This window comes from Urocitellus parryii, chromosome 2 (assembly GCF_045843805.1).
Source record: "Urocitellus parryii isolate mUroPar1 chromosome 2, mUroPar1.hap1, whole genome shotgun sequence".
NCBI lineage: Eukaryota > Metazoa > Chordata > Mammalia > Rodentia > Sciuridae > Urocitellus > Urocitellus parryii.
Window position 1 is genome coordinate 31,982,243 of NC_135532.1, and position 27,523 is coordinate 32,009,765.

The 27,523-nt window shown below is 34.6% G+C and overlaps 1 protein-coding gene and 1 pseudogene across 5 annotated transcripts in view; one reads left to right on the top strand and one right to left on the bottom strand.

The window, feature by feature from the left end:
* Positions 1 to 2,000: 2,000 nt before the first annotated feature.
* Alg5 (ALG5 dolichyl-phosphate beta-glucosyltransferase) overlaps positions 2,001 to 27,523 on the bottom strand; it is a 41,758-nt gene continuing 16,235 nt past the window's right edge. For 4 of the 5 annotated variants that reach the window (XM_026395105.2, XM_026395107.2, XM_077795158.1 and 1 more), the window contains 4 exons: positions 14,641 to 14,700; positions 10,400 to 10,551; positions 5,653 to 5,738; positions 2,001 to 2,693 (listed from right to left, as the gene is read on the bottom strand). In XM_026395105.2, coding sequence (XP_026250890.1) covers positions 2,578 to 2,693; positions 5,653 to 5,738; positions 10,400 to 10,551; positions 14,641 to 14,700 — 414 coding nt within the window. In that variant the 3' untranslated portion in view covers positions 2,001 to 2,577. The remainder of the gene's footprint in view (positions 2,694 to 5,652; positions 5,739 to 10,399; positions 10,552 to 14,640; positions 14,701 to 27,523) is intronic. The other variant, XM_026395103.2, reaches the window with a different exon arrangement.
* LOC113187345 (large ribosomal subunit protein eL42-like) lies at positions 15,547 to 21,452 on the top strand (annotated as a pseudogene).

A 27,523-nucleotide genomic window follows, 5' to 3' on the forward strand; every position in this document is an offset into this window, starting at 1 on the left:
TGCTCTTATTGGATTAACAAAATACATTTATTAATTGTAGATTTTTTGCTTTTGAGATTCGTATAAAAACAAAGCTATCCACTAGACTATTCCTTCAGGAGATTTAGCTGTCAATAAAATGAATAACCTCATTCATATAATTATTTTTTGACAAGTGAATTGGAATGCTAGCATTACTTAGCCATTTGGGAAACCTTTATTGAGCAATCACAATTTAGGATGCTAAGGAGACACACAAATAAAATAAATAGCAAAGTTTCTGCTCCTAAGGAAATTACAGCTCAATAAAGAAAATGGAAAATAGGACTGGAGAATCAACTATAAATGGTAGAAGTACAAAATTACATGGAGATGTGATATCAAGTCAAATAAACACATATTAAAGGACAGGAGCTGACATTTTCACTTTTGCTACTGCTGCTTATTATCTTTGTTAGCAGGCTCTGTAAATTACATGAATCTATTTTTTTTTCCTGTCAGGTTCTGTACTATATATATGCTGTTAGCATATCTGTGCTTAGAAAAGTTGGTATCAAAGGTATCAGAAACCTTTAATAGTGCTCACAGATGAACTACATAAAAAGTATTGACATTTTCCTCCCAAAAACATTATGGCAGGAGTGCATGGTAGAGCAAATTGTTCAACTCATGACAACTGGGAAGGGGAGAAAGAGAGAGAGAAAAGGGGCCAAGGTTACAATATCCCTTTATTAAGCTGCAAAATATGCATTGTTATCACTAGCTTACAAAGAGCAATAACTAATCATTTCATTACCTTACAGTTCATTGGAATATGTTATTTTGGGCTCAAGGTTTATACTTTAAAATCATATAAATGCTCATGGCCTTTCATATATTAGCTTTCTATTATTTCTACTTGCATAAGCTTGATTTTGTTCATTTAAGTGACTAAATGTTCTCAAAATCTGGTAGTAAATAAAATTTGTTTATTCATTTACCTATTATTGTTTTTTTTACCCATTATTGTTTATATATGCTAAGCACTGTGCTGGGGATATTAATTTATGTGAGAAATGGCTTTTATTTTTCAGTTTATTGTTTACTGTAGCTGTGATATTATCATTGGGTGTTCAAAGTACTGGGGTCATTCTCCCACTTATAAATTACCATTAAAATGTTTAATGCAATTCTGCAACTTCATACATATATAATCCCTGATTTTCATATCCTCTGAAACTGAAGTTATAACATAATCATTAACAAATGTAGGTTCTGGATCCAGACTATTTGTGTTAGAACTATGACTCCACTATGACCTTGGGCAAATACTTGCTTATGCCTTTTTCTTCTGTTAAGATGAGTCATTATATACCTAGTGTTTAGAACAGTGGCTGGCATACAGTCAGCACTCCTTAAATGTTAGGTATTATGTTAATCAGCTTTCTGTTGCTGTAACAGATGCACTCAATAAATCACTTAAAAGGAAAAAAAAGGTTCATTTTGGCTGTTTTAGTCCATGGTTAGTTTGCCCTGTTGCTTTGGGGCCTGTGGTAGGACAGCACATTATGGCAGGAGTGCATTGTAGAGCAAATTGTTCACCTCATGGCAACTGGGAAGGGGAGAACCACAGAGAGAAAAGGGGCCAAGGTTACAATATCCCCTTCAAGGCCATGACTTAACTTCCAAGGTACTTATCAGCCTTCCACTAAGCCCTATCTCCTAAAGGCTCCACAACCTCGAAGTAGCACTGAAAGCTGGGGACCAATCCCTCAATACTTGGGTCTTGGGGTACATTCCGAATCCAAACTATGGCATATAATAGTAATTATTATTATTACTATTATCATCTTATTTCTCTAGGATGTCAGAAATAATCTAATTCTGATTTTTTTGAGGTTCATTATTTTATAATTGCTACTAGGCCTTATAATATCTCAATGACACAGGCTTCTGGCATTAAGTAAATATATTTATTAATATTTTAAAATCTTTATCTTTTCAATCAGAATTTCTACATCACATGAAATCGAGAGGGAAGAGTGTAGAAGGTGAGACAGTGAGTACAATGCATGTAAATAAAATTGGGAGGAAGAGAACTAAGACTGTCTTAGGATGTGGCTACTTTCCTAAGTGGTAATTGAGTCTATTTTCTTACCTTTAACATAATTAATTCTCTAGAGTTTTCACGGGCTGAAATATGGGCTTCTCTGATATGCTTAAGTTTGTGTAAATTTAGACTCATATACTAACTTCATGTTTAAATGACCGAAAACTGTTACATGAATGTGATTTATATTTAAGTTCATGAGAATTATGTGGGCACAATAGAGTAAGAATCATTGCTTCTGTCTTCTTAAAATTACATTTCTCAAAATTATAATGACTAGTAGCCTACATTTAAAAAAATGCTAGAGGAAAAGAAAATCTGACTTTTGATTCAAACCTTTTTTTTTTTTTTTAATTTCTGTCCCAAAGTATAAAATTTTTTTTATGTATGGTAGTTCTTTAAAATTACCCAAAGCCAGACAATGACAACAGGTCTATCCCAGATTTAAAATTTAATTTCAATTGAAATAATGTGACACTGATACATAAGAATCAAAGATCTCAAACAATCTAATTCACTTTCCTAGTTTGCTCAAGCCTCCAGGCACCAGTCAAATATCGAAGTCGTATAAAAAGTAGGTCCTTGCCCATTTGTAGCCAGCTCCAAAATGGAATTAATTTAGAACCTGCAATTTAAACAAATTAAAATAAATAAGCTTAAACTTAGGGGATAATGTCAGTTTAAAACCGCATCCTAGAAGTCAGTCTACATGATTGTTGTGAGCTTTTAACACTTTTTAAATCATGACCAAAAATTTTTTGAACTTCAATAGGAAAGGAGGGACTGTGTCTGAAAAGGGTTCCAGCAACACCTAGTATAAAAACTGATCACTGAAAGCTTGTTAATGAAAAACAATAATTCTATACAGAACAACAGAAAATAAAACATAATGGATGAATATAATTATCTCTATACATGACCCAACTTTTTCTTCTTTTGGAACTAGGGATTGAAAACAGGGTTTTGTACCTGCTTGGCAAGTGCTCTATCACTGAGCTACATCTTCAGTCCTATCATCCAGTCTAAATGGTGAAAAATACAGCCTGTGACTGGATTCAAATCATTTAGTCCAGACTTCGTGGTCTCAGGCTACTCAGGAATACCAGCCTAATTCCGGGTCTGATCCATTTTCCACAGTGGATTCTTAAAAGCCTTACTTGTATTATACCTTCAGGTAAGTGAAGATTTCATTACTGTTAATTACATTTTATTGCAACACCTCAAGAAAATCTTTTCACTACTCTGAATTTATATAACAGCTTTCTTCAGAAAACACTAACCAAAGGACTTTATAGATATTGGTGTTATACTTTATTATTAAGCCTAGACCAGCACAGAGAAGTTAGCAGAGTTGACCTGCTTCCCAGTCCTCTGAGTCTAGGCTAATAATGTTGGAGATAGTAAAATTTCTGTAAACTTTGTTTGACTCAGCAAGACACCAAGAGGTTTGAATCCTTCTAAACTACATGGTTTGTATAATCTCATGACTGGTCCTTAACCTTTTTTTGTTGTTGTTGTTCTAAATTGAGGTTACAGAGCAATAATGGCAATAAAATAATGGCTTACTATAACAATGACTCTCAAAGAGAAGACCATGTGTGCTCAGGAGAAAGGTGGACTTTTAAAAAAAAAAGTCTCCAGCTGATGGACAGGATGTGGGAAAAAGGGGACACTTTACATTGTTAGTGAGGTTATAAATTAGTGCAACTACTATGAAAATTAGTACACAGGCTCCTCAAGATTAGGCATGGAACCACCATATGGCCCAGCTGTACTGTAACTCATCAGTATTTAGCCTACAGAATTAAATCATACTTTAATGATATTTGCATACCCATGTTTATAGCAGCACAAATCCCAATAGACAAACTATGGAACCAGCCTAGGTGTCTGTCAGCAGATGAATGGATAAAGAAAACATGGTATACATTTACACCACATTTTAGTAGGTACATTTTATATTTATATATAAAATACAAAGTTTCACTCAGCCATAAAAAAGAATGAAATTATGTAATTTTCAGGAAAATGGATAGAACTTGAGAGTATAATGTTAAATGAAATAAGTCAAATGCAGAAAGTCAAGGGTCATGTTTTCTCTCATATGTGGAAGTCAGGGAAAAAATAATGTGTAGGGAGCTCATAAAAACAGAAGGAAGATCAGTAGAGAAAAGGGACCAGGAGGAGAGAGATGAGGAGGAAAAAGGGAGTTATTAACGAATGATCCCGACCAAATTATATTGCTGTGTGTATGCATGTACAAATATGTAACAAGAATGCCACTATTATATATATTTATAATACATCAATAAAATACATGAAAAAAAAGACTTCAGCTGGTAATAGTAATTGTTCCCCTACCATGAAATAATTTATGTTCATTCTAAGGCAAGCAAGGTAGAAAACTAGAATATATTTTAAATTCTAGGGCTGGGGATGTGGCTCAAGCGGTAGCGCGCTCGCCTGGCATGCGTGCGACCCGGGTTCGATCCTCAGCACCACATACCAACAAAGATGTTGTGTCCGCCGAGAACTAAAAAATAAATATTAAAAATTCTCTCTCTCTCCTCTCTCACTCTCTTTAAAAAAAATAAAATAAAATAAAAAATAAATAAATAAATAAATTCTATATACCAAATCAAGGTTTTTAAAATAGTAATTATTAAATTTATGATAAATTTCAAATTATTATAGATTTTATAGCTCTTTACATTTTTGGAATATGTACAGGAATAGCAAATAGTTAAAAATGGCTCTGATGGACTGTGGACGCTTGGAGTAAAACACTTATTATTTCTTATTTGGTTTGTAGGTATTCTATATCCATGGAGTGATAAAATAATGTAAAACTAAAAAATGGTGATGCTTATGATAAAAGTTTATTTCAAAAGAATATATATATATATATATATATATATATATATACACACACTATTAGCTTTTTTTTTAAGGAGAGAAAGAGAGAGAGAAAGAGAGAATGAATGAATTAATGAATATGAATCTTTTTTGTAGATGGACACAACACAATGCCTTTATTTTTATGTGGTGCTGAGAATAGAACTCAGGTCCCCCCTGTGCTAGGCAAGCGCTCTACCGCTGAGCCACAATCCCAACCCTCAGCCTTACTTCTAATGTCACATTAGTATGACCTTGTCTACTGGAGGGTTTGTTTGTTTGTTTGTTTGTTTTTAAACATTTTTAGTTATAGGTGGACACAATATCTTTATTTTATTTTTATGTGGTGCTGAGGATGGAACCCAGTGCCTCATGCATGCGAGGTGAGTACTCTCCCTCTGAGCCACAATCCCAGCCCTACTGGAGGTTTTATTAAACTTTCTTCACCAGGGTAAGAACCTTGCTGAAGACCACAAGAAGATACTGAAAACATGCAGAAGGAACAAGCCTGAAGGAGGGGATGAGTGAGCAACACTCTCATGGAACTGCCTCTCTGACAGCTGAGAAGTCCCTGATTTGAGAAGAGGGGAGAACCTTAAAACCAGCTGAACTTTACTGGTCAGTTGTACTATTTGATGTCTCCTTTCATCTGACAAAGCTCAGCAGCTGCAAATAAACAATAAACTCACCTTCAATTTCAGTCCAGTTGACAGCAATTTCTGCTATTGGAATTTTAAAGAACTGTGCTATGTAGAGAAGTTCTACATCAAATGCCCTGAAATAGAAAATATATCGACAAAAGATGAGTAATTTAATCTCTACCTTGGCAGGTTCTGAAGAAGCTTACAAGGCAGATATAAAGCTTACATTGTAAAACTGAGATCAGATTCACAGAAGGTCAAAAATTGAACACTGAGTGGTTCAGAAGCTTCAAAGCAAACAAGAGATTTAATGTCATTACTTAACAGTGAAATAAAAAAATACTGTACCTCTATCACAACTCAGAAACAATCAGAAGTGAAAATGGACATGTGGGCTCCAAGTGTGTGGCTAACTCAATATGAAAACTACCTTTAAAAAGAGTTTTTCTTATCCAAATAAAATATTTAATTAAGATGATAAAAAGTGGATTGTGTCTTTAAAAGGACTATGTAAAACTTTTGTTAACCTGTTACCAAAATTATGGTACTTACGAAAGAAGGAAATAGTTTCAATATTAAGTCTGGTGCTTAAACCTTAACTTTCTAAAGCTAGTGGACTCAGTTCTAATGATATTCAATAATCTGAATAACATTATTAAATATTTTTCTAATGGTAGTATATTAAAGATACAAAACAACACAAAAAATGAAGAATGAAAAGTAGATGGGGAAATAAGCATTGATGAGTTGAAATCATGTTGAATTTAAAAAAAAAACAAAATCCTAGACTGAAATGTTTTTTAAAACCTATCTTTTCCCTCTTTAAACAATTTAGAATGTGAATAAAGTGAATATATTCATGACAAAAAACAAAACCAAAAATTGCAGTTCACATTACTATGTTACATGTGACCCAAATTTTAACTAAAATACCATGCACTTCTGGACAGAGCCTTGTACTACCAGAAGCAATGTAAGATTATTCTCCATCAAAGACATCTTAATTTGTTTTTGCAAATGTGGATTTGGCAGAACTACCATGTTTCTTTTTGTTACTTGGCTTCTGGTATACCTGTTACCTCACTAACAGATACATCTTAAAGAAGTAAGATTATACTGAGACCCTGTTAAACACTGCAGATCCTGAAATGTCACTAAGTTAAAGCAAGAAGAATGGAAGAAACACACATGATAGTAAAAAAGTCTGGAAGTTGTAAAACAGCTGGACAGGTTATGTGGTAACTAGGGAAATGGATAATAGCAGTGGAGAAGCCTAGAAGCAGGCTAATAAGTACCAGAACCCTCCCTCTCCCCAGGCTCAGGGATCAGAGGCCTTAAATATGTCTGGGGGAGGGGATATAGGCACAGTTGCAACAGGACTCTCTCTCTCCCCATTCATTCTTTCCCCTACTTGGTTCTATGAATACTGACAGCCTGATTCATGGCTCCTAGGCAGGAGACTGAAGGATCCCACTTTAGGGAAAAGGGCCCAGTCCAAAGGATAGTAACAGGTGGGCCTTTCATGTGGCTCTACTAGTTTAACTTGTAGTGAAATCTATCAGTGAATTAGGGGCTCTGCATATGTGCACAGATACCTATGAAAATTTTACTATCATAATAAAGGCATTAGAGGAAAGATTTTAATGATAAATGAGGAAATGAAAAAAAAAGTGAAGGCAAGAGAACAATGCAGCAAACAAACAAAACATTGAAGTTTTAAATAAGACATTCAGTAAGCTAGAGAAGATACTGTAGTCATAAAACAAGAATAGATGTTTAGGGCTGGGGATGCAACACAAGACTCTGGGTTCAATCCCTAGTACTGTAAAAAAAAAAATTAAAGCAGAAACAGTTATTCAAAAGGAGAGCTGGATAATAGAATTGTTAGAATCTCCTCAAAAGAACTAAAATATAAAAGGGAAAAGATGAAATTAGAGGATCAGCAAAGACGTTCTATTATAAGAGAGGATAGAGAAAACAAAGAGACTGTCAAAGCAATGACTGAAGAATGTTTTTTTCATGTTCATGAACATGCCTCTTTCCATAAGCAGTGCTGGGAAAACTGGATATCCATATGCAGAACGTTTAAAAGTAGAGGTGTTTAAATAACAAGCACTGACAAACTACTAACTGTGGGGAAGGGTATGCTGCTAAGTAAGTTGATAAAATATTTGGTGGTTCTCCTTTACAGATGCAAAATAAACATAGCTAGACCATAAAGAAAAATGTGAGTCTAAAATTTTCAGTGGGGTCAATACAATGTTAATGAAATCCAAAACAAATAATTAAGAAGGCATGCACATAAACATAACTTTCAAAAGGAAAAAAAATCCAATACTGGTTTTTCAGCTTACAAAAAACAAAAACAAAACCCCAGAAACTTGCTGTCCAGTAGAGTGTCCAGTAGTTATACGAAACTACAGAGTACCTGAAATGTGGCTGGTCTGATCTGAGATTGCTATAAATTTGAAGATACAGTACATAAGGGAATAAAAGATACCTCAACATTTTTTTTTTCACAATGATTGCATGCTGAAATGACAATATTTTGGATATATTATGTTAAAATATATTATTAAAACTTACTTCATATGTTTCTTTTTACTTTTAATGTGGCTACAGGACTATAGCTTTAATATATTTTAATATATTGCTTGCATCTGTATCTCATGTATTTCTATTAGATAATGCTGCCTAGAATAATCCTGACAGGAAACTTCATGATTTTTAGGTAATCAACTCTAATCTTTTATATTTCAAGAAAACTAAAAGACCCTCAACAGTGAAAAACAGGGTCCTTCATTTCTAAATCCTTTCTTTCAACTACAAGGAACCAAGTTCTTTGACCCTAATTCTGCACTTGGCAGCTGTCTAGTGCAGATGGAGGACATTACTCCAGAATTGTTTCTTAAGTTAGACTTTCAGATTATGGAGTCCCATCAACTATCAGTTTAATTTATACTTTCAATATAATAAAAAACATTGAATTTGAAGATCAAATTTATATTACTTAAAATTTTTTAACCTAGGAAAAAGATTTTAAAACATGTCTAAATAATTTTAATTCTAAAACTAATTTCTTTAAAATAATTATTTGGGGATTACAAGAATGGCAGTAGGATTGCAAGTTTAAGGTCTGCCTCAAGAACTTAGTGAGATCCTAGGCAACTCAGTGAAATACTATCTCAAAAATTAAAAAAAGACTGGGGATATAACTCAGTGGTAAAGTGCTCCCAAGTTTGATCCCCAGTACAAAAATAAACAAATAAATAAATAAATAAAAATACTTTTGGGGGGATTATATGACATATGTCTTTGGAAACATAGAAAACTGGTAGAGACTATAAAAAATGGACATATACTGGAATAATTATAAAGATACCCACCAGAACTCATGACAAAATCACTGATTTTTCAAACAATATTTACTGGGCACCTATTATGTACCAGACACTCTTTCAGTGGTGGAATAAACTAGTAAGCAAAATAAAATGGGATTTTTGGTGTTGTGGAGCTCATGCTTTAACAGAGAAAAAGAAGCATTAAGAAAGAACTATAGATGTAATGGGTGACAGGAACAGAGTTCATGGTGTAGCAATAACATATTATTGGGAAATCTGAGCTAGTGTGGAGAGTGAGAGCAGGCTGCCTGCGGAGGATGTGGAGGACAAGTTGAGAAGGAAGGCATGTATGCATGGAGACACAGGTGGGGTCAGGCACCTCCACAGCCATGGGAAGCCATTGGAAGATTTTAAACAAAAGAGATGCATGATCACCTTTTAAGTTCTGAAAAGGCCCGTTTGGCTGCGACCTAGTCGTCTGGGAAAGGATGGTGTCCTGGATGGTGGTGGTGAAGATGGAGAGAAAGAGAGGGACATAAAAGGTAAAACCCAAAAGGTAAAACCAACATGCTTTGGTCACGTTGGTGGGATATATGCAGGGGCTGGGGGAAAGTCAGGACTGACACTAAGGTTTCTAGCTTCTGTATAATAGTGCCACTTACTGAATATGGGTTGAGAGCTGAGCGAGGTCTGGGGTAGATCTATTTGGAGGGAATAGTGTACTTCAAAAGAGGGAGCAGAAGTATCAAATGCCATTAATGGGTTAGGTATGAAAACATTTAACATGAACACTGGATTTAATGTCACTGAAGTAAGAGGGATAAGAAAAAAATCCATATTAAAGTGTGTTATTATTAGAGTGAGAAGGAAATGAGAAAATAGAGACAGTGAACTACAGACCAGTTTTTTAAGAAAAAGCTGGCTGTGGAAGAAGAGTAGGGTGGTAGTGGTACGGAGCTAGAAGGGCATGAGTAGGGGGCTTTGGGAAAGATGTGATTGAGAGGAAAAGGCTGAATACACAAAAGAGAAAAGGAAATGAACAGGATTAGGTTTTGGAGAAGGTGGAAAAGGATGCAGAAGGTGAAGGACTGGCCTAGGAGAAAGACATTAGCTCCTGTAAAAGGAGGGGAAGAAGTGGAAATGGAGACTTTATTTTGCTCGGTATTTCTGTGTTTTTTTTTTTTTTTAATTCAAAGGAATAAAGAAAAGAAAGCTTAAAAAACAAGATGTTTTTAGGCTTCTCAGTTGATACTGTATAAAATTAAGGTGAACATATAACTAAAGCATATGTTGGGTTTGAGTAAAGGTATAAAGGCACAGATTAAGTTTATAAATGTAAATGCACATTTGTTTAAATCTGGATGTTCATTATGAAAATACAGGACTTGCTTTTCTTATCTGGAATAATTGTTGGGTAATAAGATCTACCAGATACATTCTAGTTAAAAACCTACCATCGTTCAATGTGTAGAGATGAGAACGTCCGTGAAGCCGCTTCCCGAGTTAGTAATTTGAACCCACACTGTGTGTCCCTGATTCCTTTGACACAAAGGAACCACACCAGAAAGTGGAACCCATACATGAGAAGAGTGCGGAAGTAAGAACGCTGAAAACAAAGACAAAATAGAAATGACTTTTCCATTCATCTATAAAGTAGTAAACATCTGGCTGCACACAACTGCATTTTAATATTTCATTGACGGGGCAGGTCTTATATATGGACATCATTGTTCCATCAGCTTCACCAACAAAGTATATTAAAGGAACAGTTAGGATGATTACTGCCTAGAGCAAAGCAGAGACACTGGAGAAGCAGTCACAGATTCCCTGGAGACAGAGTCAGATGAGATAAATCACAGAACCTGTGGGAGGCCAGTGTTTCTACCTACCAGGAGAAACAGGTTTGGAGCTGTTACAAGTAAGGAGAACATCTCATCTACCTACATATTTTATGCCTCTTTGTCCCATAGACATTTTGGTTTCAAAGCAGGCCCTAGAATGTAATGGAAAAACAAAATACTAAGATTTGAACCTTTGGTTTGATACCTAGCAAATGAGAATACTGACAGAAGTAGTACAGCAGAGTTATCACAGAGGTTACAAACTACAAAGGAGTTTGAAACAAAAACCCTGTCTCTCTAATTAGGTATGCCAGATGCCTAATCAGACTGTATTCTTTAATGCAGTCTGAATTCTTTAATACTCTGGATATAACCTTAAGTAGTTTTTAATCCATCTAAGGATTCATTATTGTTATCAGGGATTACTATTGGTAGTAACAGGAAATAATATTCTTTTACTCATTCAACATTGGAAATCTTAAAGATTAAGATTATGAATTATCACTGTATTTAAGACTCATTTAGATTAAAAAAAAAAAGACAATTTCTTAAAGTGTTCTATAGTTAAGGTAATGGACCTAAGGAGTGATATATTACTATGTGCATAAACAAATTATTAAGGGTCTATGGGAAACACTATCTTATAAAATCGAGTTGCTTTCTCTTTTTTGCTTTTCATAATTATAATCTTCGGTATTACTCTTCATTCTCATGGCTTTTTCTATTATCATCAAAAAGAGTAGTAATATGACATAGTAGAAAAGGGCATACCTTTTTGAATTCTGGCTCTACTACTGATTAGCAGGGTGACCTTGAGCAGTTATTTCAACTCTCAGTTTCCTAAAATGGGCTGATGATGTATACCTCACAAAGTTATTATTAAGATTATGTTAAAGTTGTCAGCCAAGTATTTGGCACACAAAGTCAATAATGGTTTTATAGAGGAAGAAAGCTTGAGGGCTTACCTTACTCTCCTGACTACAATTACCTTCAGGAAAGGAAGGGAGAATAAAATACTTATCTATAAGGTATGTAAAGCAAACTTTAAGAAAATTATCTAGCACTTTTTATCACCTAGAATCATTATGTTTCGATGTAAATATGTCTTACCTCTCTAAGTAGATAGGGCAGAAACCTCATCTTAAAATGTTTTGGGAACCTCACAACAGCTTGCTCAGTGCATTCCATATAAAATACTTCCAATAAACACTGGTTGACTGATTAAACCTCCAAAAGAGCATTTATGCTTAGGAAAGGAACAAATAGAAATCAAAAGAAAAATAAAAATTAAAGGTAGAAAAATAATAGCTACAAACTTTTCTTCCCAAATCATTTTAAATGTGATTTGGGTAAATTTATTCATTAACAAATAAAAATCCTTGTATCTGCCTTTGTTTGGATGTTAATAACTTTTTGTTTTGTTTATTTAAAAGCAGACATGTTGTGATGCACATCTTGTTTCTTGGAGGTGGACGACCTTCTCTGATCAAGGATAATTCTATGAGAAAAATCTGGACTTGGACAGAAGCCTACTGGGCAGCAGTTATAAATAGCACCTTCAGTGGACAACTGCTGCTCTCCAGTGAATGGGCCAGGTTATCCTTTCTTTCTATAGAGCAGTAACGAATTTTTTTGGGACCAAAACCACTAAATTGATCATTATGCTTTAAAGATGGAGAAATGAATGGATGGAGGCAAGATAAATTATGAATTCCTAGATCCTGGGACAGATTCAAGAAGATTTATACCACAGCACAGTCTCATCTAAATACTATTTCTTGGAAAAATTCAAACTGTTTTCAACTACTGGAAGTTTTAAGTAAAAGGAATTTACATAATTAAAAACAGTACCAAAATAACAATTCCTTTCTACTTCTACCAACAATAAATAATTTGTCTCTTGCTTCCTATTTCTCTAGCATGTTTTCCTTCACTAAGCAAGGTATCCCTTTTCCCCTCCCATTAATATAATTTTTTAAAAAAGAAAAAAAATTATCACAAAACCATTAAATTAAGTCTATTTTCATTAATTGTTTGAAAAAAACAAATTTTTATTTTTATAATTATGCTGTATTTATATTCTTTTTTTCATACAAACTAATACTTTAGTAACATGCCATGTTATCATTTCCATTATCATCAGCATCTATTGCCTATATATTTCATGTAAGAAATACAACTGTGCTTTCTATTGTGGGAACTTAATACAGAAACTATAAAGTTTCTGTATTTTGTGGCTACAAATAATGTGTTGAACATCTTGGAAAACTTTCTCCTTTCTCTATCCTCTGTGCCTCAGTAAACAAAGTTTAGCTATAAATCCTCTTTTAGTTTTAAATTTCTAGGAGTGTTATATTCTCTAAGTTTAAATGATTAAACTTTTTCAAACACCAGTGAGAATTTATTAGGTATACAGAATACTAGACTAGATGCTGAGGGTGTTAAAATATTTATTTCCAAAAAAGCAGAGTCTAGGTTTCTATACTTATGCATAATCCTTAAGATGTTTGATTAAGATTTTAAAAAATATTAAAATTCCTTCATATCTTATTTGAATATCATTGAAAAGAGTCAACTTTTAATACCAATGGTTCTCCAAGTCCAAGGTGCATAAAGGTGATCTGTAAAACTGTTAAAAATGCAGACACCTAGTCCCAACCCAATAGTCTGATTCAGTGTGACTGTCCTGGCCTATATGCATTAAAAAAATTTTCTCCAGATAATTTTTGTCATGCATTGATTAATACAGCTTTATTATCGAATCTACTAGACCATTATACTAGATTAACCACTGAAAATATAATGAACAATCATTGGGTTTGAAACATGAAACCTACAAACATGAAAAAAATGATTAAGAATTAAAAATTTTTATAGAATAATTCTGGTCTGGAATATAGCTCAGTGGTAAAGTGCAAGGCCCTGGGTTCAATCCCTAGCACCACCCCCCCACCCTACTCCACACCAACAACAAAAATCAACTCTAAAAAACAAACAAAAATTTTGCATAGATTAATTCCTTAATAAGATATTTCTCTCTTCAAGTTGCTCTATCTTTTCTAGCATAATCTATAAAATAAAGAATTTAACATCTTCAATGATAAATCTTTTTAAAAAGGAGAGTCAGGAATTTGATAAATTTTAAGGCAAAGTGCTTTTCTAACAGAAACCAAGTTAAAACAAGAAAATATTTAAACTTTGAAAGAATCTCAAAATAGTTTGAGTATCCCTTATTCAAAAAGTTTAGGACCAGTTGTTTTATGTTTTTTCCAGATTTTAGAATATTTGCACTTATATTGTGAGATATTTTCGGGGATAGGCTTGAGCCCCAACATGAAATTAATTTATGTTTCATACATACATTATATAATAGTCTAAAGGCAAATTTTACATAGAATTTTTAATAATTTTGTATATGAAACAAAGTTTTATCTGTGAAATTTTCCATCTATGGTACCATGTTAGTGTTCAAGGTTTTAGATTTTGGGTTTTCAGGTTAAGGATGCTCTACTTGTATTTCACTTAAGTATCAAATATGCTGATATAGAAAAACTAAAGGCAAGTTGACTGGTCCAAAAAACACATAAGTCACACTTATGACTGAATGAAGATACTTTGTCTTAAAAAAAGAAAATCAAAAGAATTGTTTATCTCTTAAGTCAAAATGAAATCTATATCCTTCCTATATACTTAAAAAAAAATCAACTCAGAAATGTGCTAATGAAAATTTAAATGAGTTTGAAGGGAACCTCATTTTTAAGAGATTAAATATATGAGCCTATTTCTTGTTAAATTTACATGTAAAAAGGAGTTGGGGGAACTGCTATTCCATGCCAGTTACTGCAAACTCTCACCTGTGCAATTGATTCTTTTTCCAAATGAGCTCGAGATCCACATGCAATAGCCATTTGATCCTAAGGGAAAAAAGCAATGAAATAGTTTTTCACATTTTAAGTATTATTTCTAAATCTAAATCTTCAATGTAATATCTTATTTTTAGCAACATTAAAAAAAATAAATAACCTTAAACATTTTTAAAAGTTTACTGAGGAGGTCAAAATATGCATAGCTTTGAATAGTCTAATAATACTTGGTAAGAGGACACTGAATTTAATTTGAATAGGGCTAAATAAAGGAGAAAGCACTAGTTTAAAATGTGTATCTTTAAATGATATTTTTTCCTGAATAAAAATATCAATATCATTGGAGAGAAAAAAAATGAATGGTATTAGAAAGAAAAGAATCACCTACAAATGTTATGTACACTGCAAATCCAAGATTAATAATTTAAAAACTACTATGAACATAATTAAAGAATGAGTGGGCATAAAATGAATATATGTATAGTACTTTAGCCTTCATTTGTACAAATAATACTCGGAAGATAGAGTGGAAGTATACCATCAACAAAAGAGAAAAATTCAGAAATAAACTTTATAAGAAATGTGGCAACAAATAAATATATAAATAATACCATAGGAAACAAAAGAAACCAAAATTCAAGAAATACTAGGATCCTGGATAAGAAGATATGACAGCATTAAAAAGTTACTGCTTGTTAATCTGTGAACTTAAGGCTATGCCAATAAATATACTAAAATAAATTTCATTGAACTAGAAAAACAGATTTTAGGGTTACTATTGAAAAATAAAGAACCAAGGAGAGAGAAAGATGTTGGATTAGAGGAATGGTGGTGTACTTTCTAGTTGTTCTATCCTCAGGATTCAAGCAGCAGAAGTACTGCTTCTTTGTGAGGTAGATGACAGTGAATTCACTGAAATTCAATACTGATAAGAGAATTATAGAGATTCAGAAATTCGGGTGCTTTGAACAGAGGACAAAAGCACAACAGAACCAAGCCAGAGATGGCAGCAGTGCCAAGTCACCACAGATTGGAGGGGTAACACAGAGAGAGAAATGTAGGAGACACATTTGGCATGGGAAAACCTGTAGAACAGAAGAGCAGTCTGAACTTAGCTAAACCAGAAGCTGAATAGCTGTCTTGTGTTTGAAAAGTGCTCCATGTTTCTCAAAAGGCAAGTGGAGAGCTGAGGCACATGGCCATCTTAAAGAGCCCCTTTTGTAGTTTGCTGCTGCAGGATCCTGGGAGATCATAGTAAAACTGCATACTCTCCAGTTAGTGCCTACATGTGGCCTAGGGTGTACCTAGAGAGTGGGATTGAAACAGACACAGAGAAGATTATTCCCAGGGGGATTCACATTAATGTAGCTGGCTTTTCCTTTGAATCTGGTGGCTTATATGACCAGCTAAAGAGGGTCCAGACACAGGGGGCTGAGAATTTTTTGAGGGAAAGGTCATATTTATGGGTGGTGGAATGTGTGAGACCTATCAAGAGTTGGTTATCCCACCCTACCAGTGGAGTTCTCAGGAGGTCCGTGAGTTAAAGATACTCAGCAGAGATTGGCATCTGCCTGGCCCTAGGGGGTGTACTGGTCTAATCTTTTTAGAGTAGACATCACCCAATAAGGTCCAAAGGCCTGATCATAGTTAAACCTCAGAAATTCTGATTTAGAATTCTGCATCAGCCCTACCATGGATGTGGACAAGAACAACCTAGAGGGGAAGTTGATTTGGGTTCACAGTTTTAGAGGCAGGAGGATTGCAAGTTCAAAGGTGGGCAATTCTACTGCTCTGGGACCAAGGAGAGGCAGCAATCATGGTGGAAGGGCCGATGGGAGGAAAGTCACTCAGTTCATGAGGGGTCAGGCAGGAGGGAAGAAGTTGAAAGGCAGATGCATTCTTCTAAGACATGCTCCCTGTGACCCATCTTCTCTAAGTCACACCCCACCTACCTATAGTTATATCCAGTCAGTTCCAAATTAGGATGGGCTGATTAGGTTACATCTCTCATGTCCAATCATTTCATCAATTCACCTCAGAACATTCTTGCATTGTCTCACACATGAACTTTAGGGGGACACCTCATATCCAAACCATAATACCATCAGATACATAGTTTTCAAGTTTGCCCAATGATCACACAATTATTTTCAGTTTCTTTGACTCAAGAGCAAAAGAAAAGCTATGCAAATTGGTTAATACATCTTTTATCAATGAACTTCCCTATCTCTTTAAAATTGTTTTTCTAACCATTTGTTGAAGGAATCAATAATTTGTCCTTTCCTAGGTTTTGGAGTTTGCTACTTCCATATGGTGACATTTAACACAGCAGTTTAAATGCACAGTTAAATGTAGAGGCTTGATAAGATTCAGGTTTGATTATTTTTAGGAATTTGCCAAAACTAGGCATGTTGGTGCACACTTGTAATCCCAGCAATTCTAGAGGCTGAAGCAGAAGGATTTCATGTTCAAGACCAGCCTCAGCAATTTAGCAAAGCCATAAGCAACATAGTGAAACCCTGTCTCAAAAATAGAAAGGGCTGGGGATGTGGCTTAGCAGGGTAAAGCCCTGCTGGGTTCAATCCTCAGTATCAAACAACAAAAAACAAACAAAACCCCCAAAACTTCTCATAATAGCGATGCATAGTAGTCTTTACTTTTTATGCCAATTGAGAGGTCAAGATATTATTTAATTGGACAGATTTATCATAATTTCATTCTCTGCCTATTCATTGGACATTTCTAATTTCTAATTATAAAGGTAACTGAAAGAACATTTTCCAATATAAAACTACCTGTATTTTGGATTTCTGAATTTTGGGGGAAAAAAATAACAGAAATAGAATACGAAGTTCAAATTCTTAAGTTCAAATCTAAGTACTAAGTTAAAAGTTAAATGATTTTTTTTTTTTTAATGCACATGGGTCAAATTTTTCTTTAAAAGAGTCTTTGTATTCCCACTAATTGGACTTGATATTGACTATTTCATCACATCCTTGCCGGACATAGTAATCCAACCTGTTATCCCAGTGGCTCCAGGAGACTCGAGGCAGGAGGATCGAGAGTTGAAAACCAGCCTCAGCAACTCAGCAACTCAGTGAGACCCTATCTCTAAAGAAAATACAAAATAGGGCTGGGGATGTGGCTCAGTGGTCGAGTGCCCTTGAATTCAATCCCTGGGACCCAACCCTCAACAACAAAAATAAAACCAAAAAAAAAAAAAAAAAAAAAAAGCTGGGGATATGGCACAGGAATTAGGTGCCCCTGGGTTCAACTCCCTTCTGTCCCCAAAAAACAACAAAACTTTTGGAAAGTCTTACAATTTCTCTTGAGAATTATAGGTTATATTCTCTGCCTATTATTTTTAGTAGTAATGAAAATTTATCCCCTTCTTTCTTTGGTATTATAGTTTGGCTGTAAGTGTCCACAAAAGCTCATGTGTGAGACAATGCAAGAGGAGAAATGATCGGGTTATCTAAACCTTAATCTAATCAGTAAATTAATCTCTAGTAGGGTAACTGAAAGCAGGTAGGGTGTGGCTGGAGGATGTAAGTCATGGCGGGTATGTGGCTTTGGGCTATATATTTAGTATCTGGCAAGTGAAGTTTCTGCTTTCTGATCACCATGTGAGCCACTTCCCTCCACCATACTCTTCTGTGATGATCTTCTGCCTCACCTGGAGCTGGGAAGAATGGAGCCAGCTGCCTTTGAACTAAGACCCCTGAAACCAGAATCCCCTCCTCTACATTGTACTGGTTGGGTCTTTTAGTCACAGCAGTGACAAAGCTGACTAAAACATCTGGCTAAGGTACTTTGTACAGAAAAGGAGAGAATAGTTTTCTTAAAGAAAAACCATGTTAAAATAGTTCAAACAGAATATGGAAAATAAGCTTTAATTTTGAACCCAAAAAGAACAGTAACATTTTTTACAAGAGATAAAAATGAATTTTGACTTAAAATGTAAATCACACTAAAAACAGTTTCAAAGCAAAACCTTTCATTTAAAATCTCATTTATTCTTCCAGCATAATTCCCTAAAAGCTTTTAAGAGAATTTTGTATATAAGAAGAATTCTGAAGCAAGTACTGAATCCCTGAGACAGATCTCACTATCATTGGAATTAATCTAAATGGCTTTTCAAAAAGTTGGCTGTTTTTCAGGAATGAAAGATATTTGTATTTTAAAAATTTCCCACATTAGAAAATGTATACAGCATCAAGTCTCTTTCTTTTAAGCTTCATTTAGAACATACCTGAATTTCTTTTGATTTTTCAAAATAAACATTTATACTACTATGAAAGTCAGCTTTTAAAAGTGATAAAAAGTAGTACTATTATATTCTAGAAGGAAAAGATTTAATCAGAATCTCTAAGGCAGGAGAATTGCAAGTTCAAAGCCAGCCTCAGTAGAGGCCCTAAGCAACCTGTCTCAAAATAAAAAATAAAAAGTGCTGGGGATGTGGCTCAATGGTTAAGCATACTCCTGGTTCAATTCTTGGTACCAAAAACAAAACAAAACAAAAACAATAACAAACTCTTTTCTAGCACTTTTGCTGTTAAATATATTTTTATAAGTCACTACAGAGAAGGAATAGACTAGAAATAGATAAGTTCAATTTGTGTTAACAATCATAAACCGTAACACTAGAATTAGCTCTGATGGAAAAAAATCAAGCACAAAGACTAATATTAATCATCAGAGGTACTAGTAGTCAGGCACAGTGGCACATGCTTGTAATCCTAGCCATTCAGAAGGCTGAGGCAGGAGTATCACAAGTTTGAAGCTGGCCTCAGCAACTCTGTGAGACCTTTCTTAAAATAAAAAAGGGCTGTGGATGTAGCTCAATGGTAAAGTGCTCCTGGGTTTAATCTGCAGTATCAAAAAATTTTTAAAAGAGAGGCACTATTATAAAGTGCTGAACACAAACTAAACATTTTGCTTCAATCATGACCTCAGGATTAGGAAGTTGGGCTCATTATTCATACATCATAAAACAGGTAGGTGAGGTACATAGATTAACTCGTTCAAGATCACATCAAATTTGAACATAGGTCTGTTTGAATTCCACATCCAAAGTAAAGAAACACACTGAAATGGAAACAGAAACTGGCATAGGCATTCCAAAAGACAAAGTGGCTGCAAATGAGGTAGAGATATTGAAACAAAGCTGAATCAATTTTAGGAATTAATAACAGGAAAATCAGGTATTAAAATTAATCATTCTTATTCAATATGGGCAGAAACAGAAAAGCTAGTATTGAAAGTGAAGTACTGAGTTAAAGAGTAAAGGTTTGATTACAAAAGCTCTGTCCCCTGAGCATTTCTCAAAAGCATTGTTAAAAACAAATAATAAATTAATCTAAAGAAAAATAATTAGATATCTGTAATTCCACCATTCAGATAACTAATGCTAGTAGATTATTATGCATAAGTATTATATAATACATAAATATATTAACATGATTTCATATAAATATTATACAGCATATACATATATCAATTTATATACATTACATATAAATATTATAAATACTGCAATATGTTAACATTGATTATCTCTGAATAGCCAGTTAATATTATTACATGTTTTTCTATGTATCTCCAGGTATTTAAAATTTGCATTTTTACTTAATTATATATAATGTACAGGTATCCTATAACAGTAAATCTAGCCCGTGTAAATTAATAGTAGATATTTTATTTTAAAATTTTCACTCTTATTAAGATTTACTACTATATTTAAAAAATAAGCAAAAATTTACTTTTATACACATTTTAAATTATTTCCTTATAATAAATTTCTCAAAGATGGGTCACTGGGTATGTATTCCTGGATTGATGGATATGAATTATTTAAAACTGCTGATTCATGTTTCCAACATGTTCTAGAAACATAAATTTACACAGACTCAACATATAATTTTTATATTTACTCTTTTCTTTCTCTTATTTGATAAAAAGTGAGTATTAGGGGCTGGGGATGTGGCTCAAGCGGTAGCGCGCTCGCCTGGCATGCGTGCGGCCCGGGTTCGATCCTCAGCACCACATACAAACAAAGACGTTGTGTCCGCCAAATACTAAAAATAAATAAATATTAAAAAAAAAAAAGTGAGTATTAAAAGGCTCTAGTGGGGCTGGGGTTGTGGCTCAGTAGTAGAGCGCTTGCCTAGCATGAGCGAGGCCCTGGGTTGGATCCTCAGTACCATATTAAAAAATAAACAAATAAAATAAAGATATTGTGTCCAGTTACAACTAAAAAATAATTTTTTTTTAAAAAAAGCTCTAGTATAACATGCATTCATTTATATAAGATACTATGGTTGAAATTAGTTTTAAAAATTTCATTTGGCAAAAACAGCTTTTCAAATTGTATTTACAACCAAAAAAAAAAAAAAATAGCTATGCCCTTTCCATGCCAATAGCACTCCAACAAATGTGGTGATGTTCCTAAAACCTGCTGTACTTTCTGTAAGAAGTGTGGCAAGCACTAACCCCACAAAGTGACCCAGTGAAAAAAGGGCAAGGAGTCTCTCTGTATGCCCAGGGAAAGTGGTGTTATCACTGAAGTAGTGGTTATGGTGGAGAGACTAAGCTGAGTTTTCTGGAAGAAGGCTAGAAGTACAAAGAGTGTGCTGAGGCTTGAGTGTCTCAAGACCAACTGCACATCTAAGAGACTGATGGCTACCAAGAGATGCAAGGATCTTGAACTATGAAGAGAGAAGAAAAGAAAGGATCAAGTGATCCACTTCAGAGTTTCATCTTTTATTGTGAAGACAATTGTGGGAGGCCAACCTTACGGGTGACTGAGATTACACTCCCCAGCTGGATGCTGAGGCCCTCAGTCACAAAAATGGGTGTGTCTTCCTATAGCCCCATGGGTGAAGCTATGTTCACCTGTTCCTTTGTAATATAACCCCTTGCCCTGTTTAGGATAGAATCTTCCATGGAAGTGCCTTGTGTGTGTCCCCTCCTCTTACTGTGCCCTTGGGTATGGCCTACCCAGGTGTCAGTCAACCTGCTGACAGTGACTCAGCCTCCTGAAACCTGACCCCTTGCCTCATTTGAATAGCTTCTCCTCAATAAAAGGGGTCAGCGCTGCTCTCTCTCTCTCTCTTTCTGCAGACCCTTAAGGTCAGAGGAGCCGGCACAGCAACCTCAAAGAAAAAGGTATTTGTGTCTCTTGTGTGGTTATTTCGTGCAGCCCAGTTAGCCCAGTTTAACTAGAGTGACCCCTGAGCCTTTTAGTCGAGAGAACAGAAACCCGGCAGACAATAAAATCTTGAGGTTGTGTTAAAACAATAGAATTTTTCTTAAAAAAAAAAAAGGAGGATGAAGAATTATGTCAGAATGTTGGTAACTGTTATAACTGGCTGATGGATGCAGAGAGGAACCATTCTATTATTCACTCTACTTTTGGTATGTTCAAAATTCAGAGTAAAATGTCAAAATAAAATAAAATAAAAGCATGCCAATGTGTATCTATGCAGGAGGGCGATACATGATTTTTAGAGATAAGGCATACTCTAAATAACTTAAAAGTTTTCACTTCCTTACTACCAACGATTCCATGGTGAATCTTTATGCTTTCATATTAGTATATTTAAAACTCTACTATGTTGCTAAAATATAAATATTCAGAAAAAAACTGGTCCATTAAAAAAGTTTATTAACACTAGTTATTTCTGGGTGATGGAATGTGGCTAGTTATTTTCCTCTTGAGGCTGTTTCTAATCTTTCTTTATATAAACAATAAAACCAAACAAGAAACCAGTGCAGTGGCACATGCCTATAATCCCAATGGCTCTGGAGGTTGAGGCAGGAAGATCTTGAGTTCAAAGCCAGTCTCAGCAAAAGCAAGTCACTAAGCAACTCAGCAAGACCCTGTCTCTAAAGAAAATACAAAACAGGGCTAGGAATGTGGCTCAGTGGCCAAGTGCCCCTGAGTTCAATCCCTGGTACACCCCCACCCCCCGAAAAAAACCCAAGAACCCTATTATTCATCTGGATGTTACATCTAGTTTCTTCTTACCATTTGCCACATTGGCAGCATTTCTACAATCAGTTCTGCATCTACCTCTTCATAATGTTTTCCTAAACTCCAGATGAGTTGTTATACAAATTTGGTATTTTATTCATATATTCCTGTAAGAGAATTTGGCTTTTGGGTACCATTCATGACTACATTTTTAAATGAAAAACATGGCTTTCTCCTTGGAATTGATATATGGTAGTATTCAATTGTTCCACAAGTATATATTGAGCACCTAATATTTATACTACTTTAGTGATAAGGTTCCTTTTCTAGTGAAACTTATCTTCCACTGGGGCAGAAGGCAGTGACTAATTTAAATATTATGTACTTAAATTCCACTCGAGCCAATTTCCAATGTAACAGACTATATATCTTTAAGAACTGCAAATTTAATCTTTTCAGATAAAAGTCATTCTCCAACTCCTATATCCCTCCAACTCCTATATCCTATATCCCTCCTATATCCCTTCCTGCCTTTTATCTCTTGATAATCATTGGGTTATTAAGATTCTGAAAATTTCTGTGATTAGCACAAAAATCACATTTATTAAGATCAACGTTTAAATCTTCTAGAATGGAGGTGGCCAGTGAGTTAAAGCCAACTTGCTAACTGTTTTTTTTTTACCTTTTTAAAGGGAGGAGGTGGGAAGGAGGAAGAGAGGAAGAGGAAGAAACAAAACATAAGTGACTCACAAAGTCTAAAATATTGATTATCACCCTAACAGAGAATTTTGCTGTTCCTTATCCGCTTTTGAATTAGATTTGTTGGCATTAGAACATAGCTCTCAGAGCCAGCTCTAGTCCTGAGTCACCTTCTTTAACAATTCAGGAAACACACTGATATACTGAGAAAGACTCCTGAAACTTCTGTTATATACAGAGTATATATGTTATGTTATTATATATACTATACATGTAATTTTTATATATAATTATATAATCTGGATATATAATAAAAATTATTTTTTAAACTGCCCTTTTATTTTTGCATTCTTCCTCATTTAATTTTCACAAAAATCTCAGCAATATGTTTGTGTAACTGTCTGGTCTTTACCCACAAACTCCAAAGATAAAACAAATAGACTAGCCTCTACCATGTCCACATGGTCCATTTAAAAAAAATAAATAAATAAAGGAAAGCAGTAACTGTCTTGTTCTTTTAAGGAACAACTAAATGAAGCATATACATATGAAATATTGGTGCACCCAAATACAACTGGCTAAACCATTTGAAGGCAAAGTGACATCATGGTCATTAGTAAGTAATCACTCTAGACTGAGCTGGGTATGTGTGTGTGTGGTTAGTATCTGCTTCCTATAGTGTTTCCTAATACAATTTTACTTTGATGTGTCTCTCATGTTATTATCACTAGACATTTGTAGGGTTAAAAACAAAACTTGTTTATCTATGCCTCAATGAGAATTTAAGGGCCTGAGGAATTACTCCAATTATGAAATACAGACTTTTTGTCATCTATTTTTGCCTGTTCAGGGATTTGGGATTTTATTTTGAATACTTAATCCATGAAATAAGTAGTCATCACAGATTTTGCTTAAAAAAATCATTACAAAACCAAACATATTTTCATTAAACAAGGCAGAATAACCACTGATTAGGAAATTTAAAAGATAGGAGGAAAGCTTTGCACATTAAAAAACTGATGTAGGGGAGATACTGGGACAATTAATCCCACCAATATACATAATTACAAGGCACCAATAAAAAATGGGAAAAAAAACTATATGAAAAGAGAATACAAATAAAATATATGTAACTAATATGAAAACATTCTATTTTACTTTTGTGTGAAATAATGAGCTCTACTTAATTACATTTATTTTTAAAACCTTAAAAGAACAATTATCTTCAGAGGTAACTTTTATAAACTGACCTTGTAAGAAAAGTGAGACCAGACATGTAACCCAGTTAATCTAAAAGGAAATATAAGTATGAAACGGGAGCAAATTAAAAAAAAAATAAGTTTGGCATAGAAGCTATTGAAAATGTTACTGGAAAAAAATACTTAAGCACGTAAAATATTGTCAAAAGGCATTAAAGTTAACTACTGCCATCTAGTAAATCACTTATGTAACTTTAAGACAGGACCATGAAACCCATGTTTTTTTTTTGGGAGGGAATAGGAGGTAGTGGGGATTGAACTCAGAGGCTCTTAACCACTCTCATCCCCAGTCCTTTTTTAATATTTTATTTAGAGACAGACTCTTGTTGAGTTGCTTAGGGTCTCATTGAGTTGCTGAGGTTGGCTTTGAATTTTCAATCCTCCTGCCTCAGCCTCCCAAATTGCTGAGATTATAGGCATGCGCCACCATGCTTGGCTCCATGTTCTTGTTCATTACTTCTAGTTTTATTCCAGTTACTCCTTTTTTAGGAATTAGGGGAATCCATGTAAGGAATGCTTATCACATTTGTGGCTTAAGTGAATTAAGAAGGAAATAGCAATTGCACTAGAGACTGAAATTTAACAAGCTGATATATAATGGAGATAAAGAGTCATATTTCCACTCTGGAATAAAAAGCAAAAGAAACACCAACTGTATCACAGAACGATGGGGAGACAGAGTTCAATGGCAATGTAATGTAGTAAGAAAATTCACACAAACTGAAGCCATGGCATTGGAAAATTACCAGAATGATAAGAAAAAGAAACATACTATATTTAAAAACTTGAAGAACTGATGATAGCCCCAAACAGAGAAGACAAATGGAAAATAGTTTTGACTCTCTGAAGGGCTGTCACACCACAAAGTTGGCTATTTTGTGCAGCAATAAAAGCAGCAACTAGATGGGGTGGTTAAAAGGAAATAGACTGTACGTAATGTTAAGAGGAATTTTATAACTGAGTGGAGACAGAATGGGCTGCTTGAACATCATTAGAGCTATACAAAGCAGAAACTCAAAAGACTACTCATACTTCCCAGTCACCAGGAGGTGAGAAGGTCGTGTGTCCAAGTCCATGTCATCTTCCCCAACTGCCACCCCCAAAGGAACGCAGAAGCAGTTACCAAGTCTCTGCAGAGCCTCTAAAGAAAACCATGAAATCAAACCCAATAACATTACCAATTACATTTTTCTGTATCCTATCATGATTTGCCATAGGGTGGAAGAAACACCTTTTCAGTAAGTGTGAACTATAACATTTAAGAGTGATTTCACATCACACAGTACACGGCAACACTGTGCAAGAGAACTCTGTGGTGATGGAAAAGCTATCTAATAAGGTAGCTGCTAGCCACAATATTTGAAATGTGGTCAATGAGACAGAGGAACTATGTTTTTTAAAATTTAAATAGCCACCTATAGCTAGTGGCTAGTGTTTTCAACAGGATAGGTAGAGGGATATTTTCACAGTATATCCTTTTAAGAATTATATTAGTTAAATGACTTAGTATTTATAAAAATAAATGATACCTGCTAGGAAAAAAGGCAATGGGTATGGATGATGGTATGAGGAGAAAAATCCTTCACAAACTGAAATTAACTTTTTAAATACTTATTTATTTTTATGTGGTGCTGAGAATCGACCCAGGGCCTTGCACTTGCTAGGGGAGTGCTCTACTGCTGAGCCACAACCCCAGCCCCACAAACTAATATTAAACAAACATTTCTAGGCATATCTGCATTTCTAAAAATTATTATTAAATTTTCTGTTTTTGGTTTTGTATGTTCACTTTTTTCCACTGTTTGGTTTTTACTATAATTAATAGGAATTATTTTAGTATGTAACAAAAATATTTGCTTCTAAAACTAGGTCTATCTCATTAGGGACAGTCCTATCTATTCGTCTTCTTTTGGCCTTCAATCTTACTTTGTAAATTCTCTCTAATCTCTGTGATGCTGAATTCTAATTTTCATTAAGAATTTTGTCTTTAGCCAAAATACTCACATGTAATTTTATCCTTTTCCTTTAATGACACAGACTTTCAGATAGTTATCAGTTATCTTCTTTTTTTTTAAAAAAAATTATTTTTTAGTTGTAGTTGGACACAATACCTTTATTTTGTTTTTATGTGGTGCTGAGGAGCAAACCCAGAGCCTTGCACGTGCTAGATGAGTATTCTACTACTGAGTCGTTTTTGTGGTTTTTTAAAAATATTTTTTATTGTAGTTGGACACAATACCTTTATTTTACTTATTTATTTTTATGTGGTGCTGAGGATTGAACCGAGGGCCTCACACATGTTAGGCAAGTGCTCTACTGCTAAGCCACAACCCCAGGCCGGTTATCTTCTGTTGTATTAAACTATCTTTAGTTTTTTTTTTTTTTTTTTTGGCAGTAAAGTGTTGATGTAACTGCCATTTATTTATTTTCATTTGCGTAGATTAACATGGGCAGCTCTCCTACCATACATATGGATTCTCCTTGATATGTTTCTACTTTTGTGACACTTGTTCTTCCCTTTGAACTAGTGTTTCAAGACCTGAGTGTTACATGGAGGGGAAGTAAAGAGGGAGGAGGCTTGTGTGGCATTGTTGGCTTACTCAGGCTCCTTGCTATAACTTTTGTCAGGTGTCCTGAACAGGGGTACACTCCACTGAGGAAAGGATCTAATCTCTTGGATCTGTGCTCACAACTTAGCTTGAAACCCTGACATTGGCAAGCCCTAGCAAATTCTCTTGCTTTTGCTGAGATCCTGGCATACTGTATGGCAGAAAATAAGTGTACTGCATGATGTTGTCTAAGGGTCCTTCTTCATTCTCTCAGTTAGGTTCGTTGTAGACTGAGAAGTGTTTTGTAAAAGTTCAGGATTTGATAAGTTTACCTTCTTTCTCTAAAAGGCTTTTGAATGGTGGGAACGGCACCAGGATTTTCTTTCCTCAAC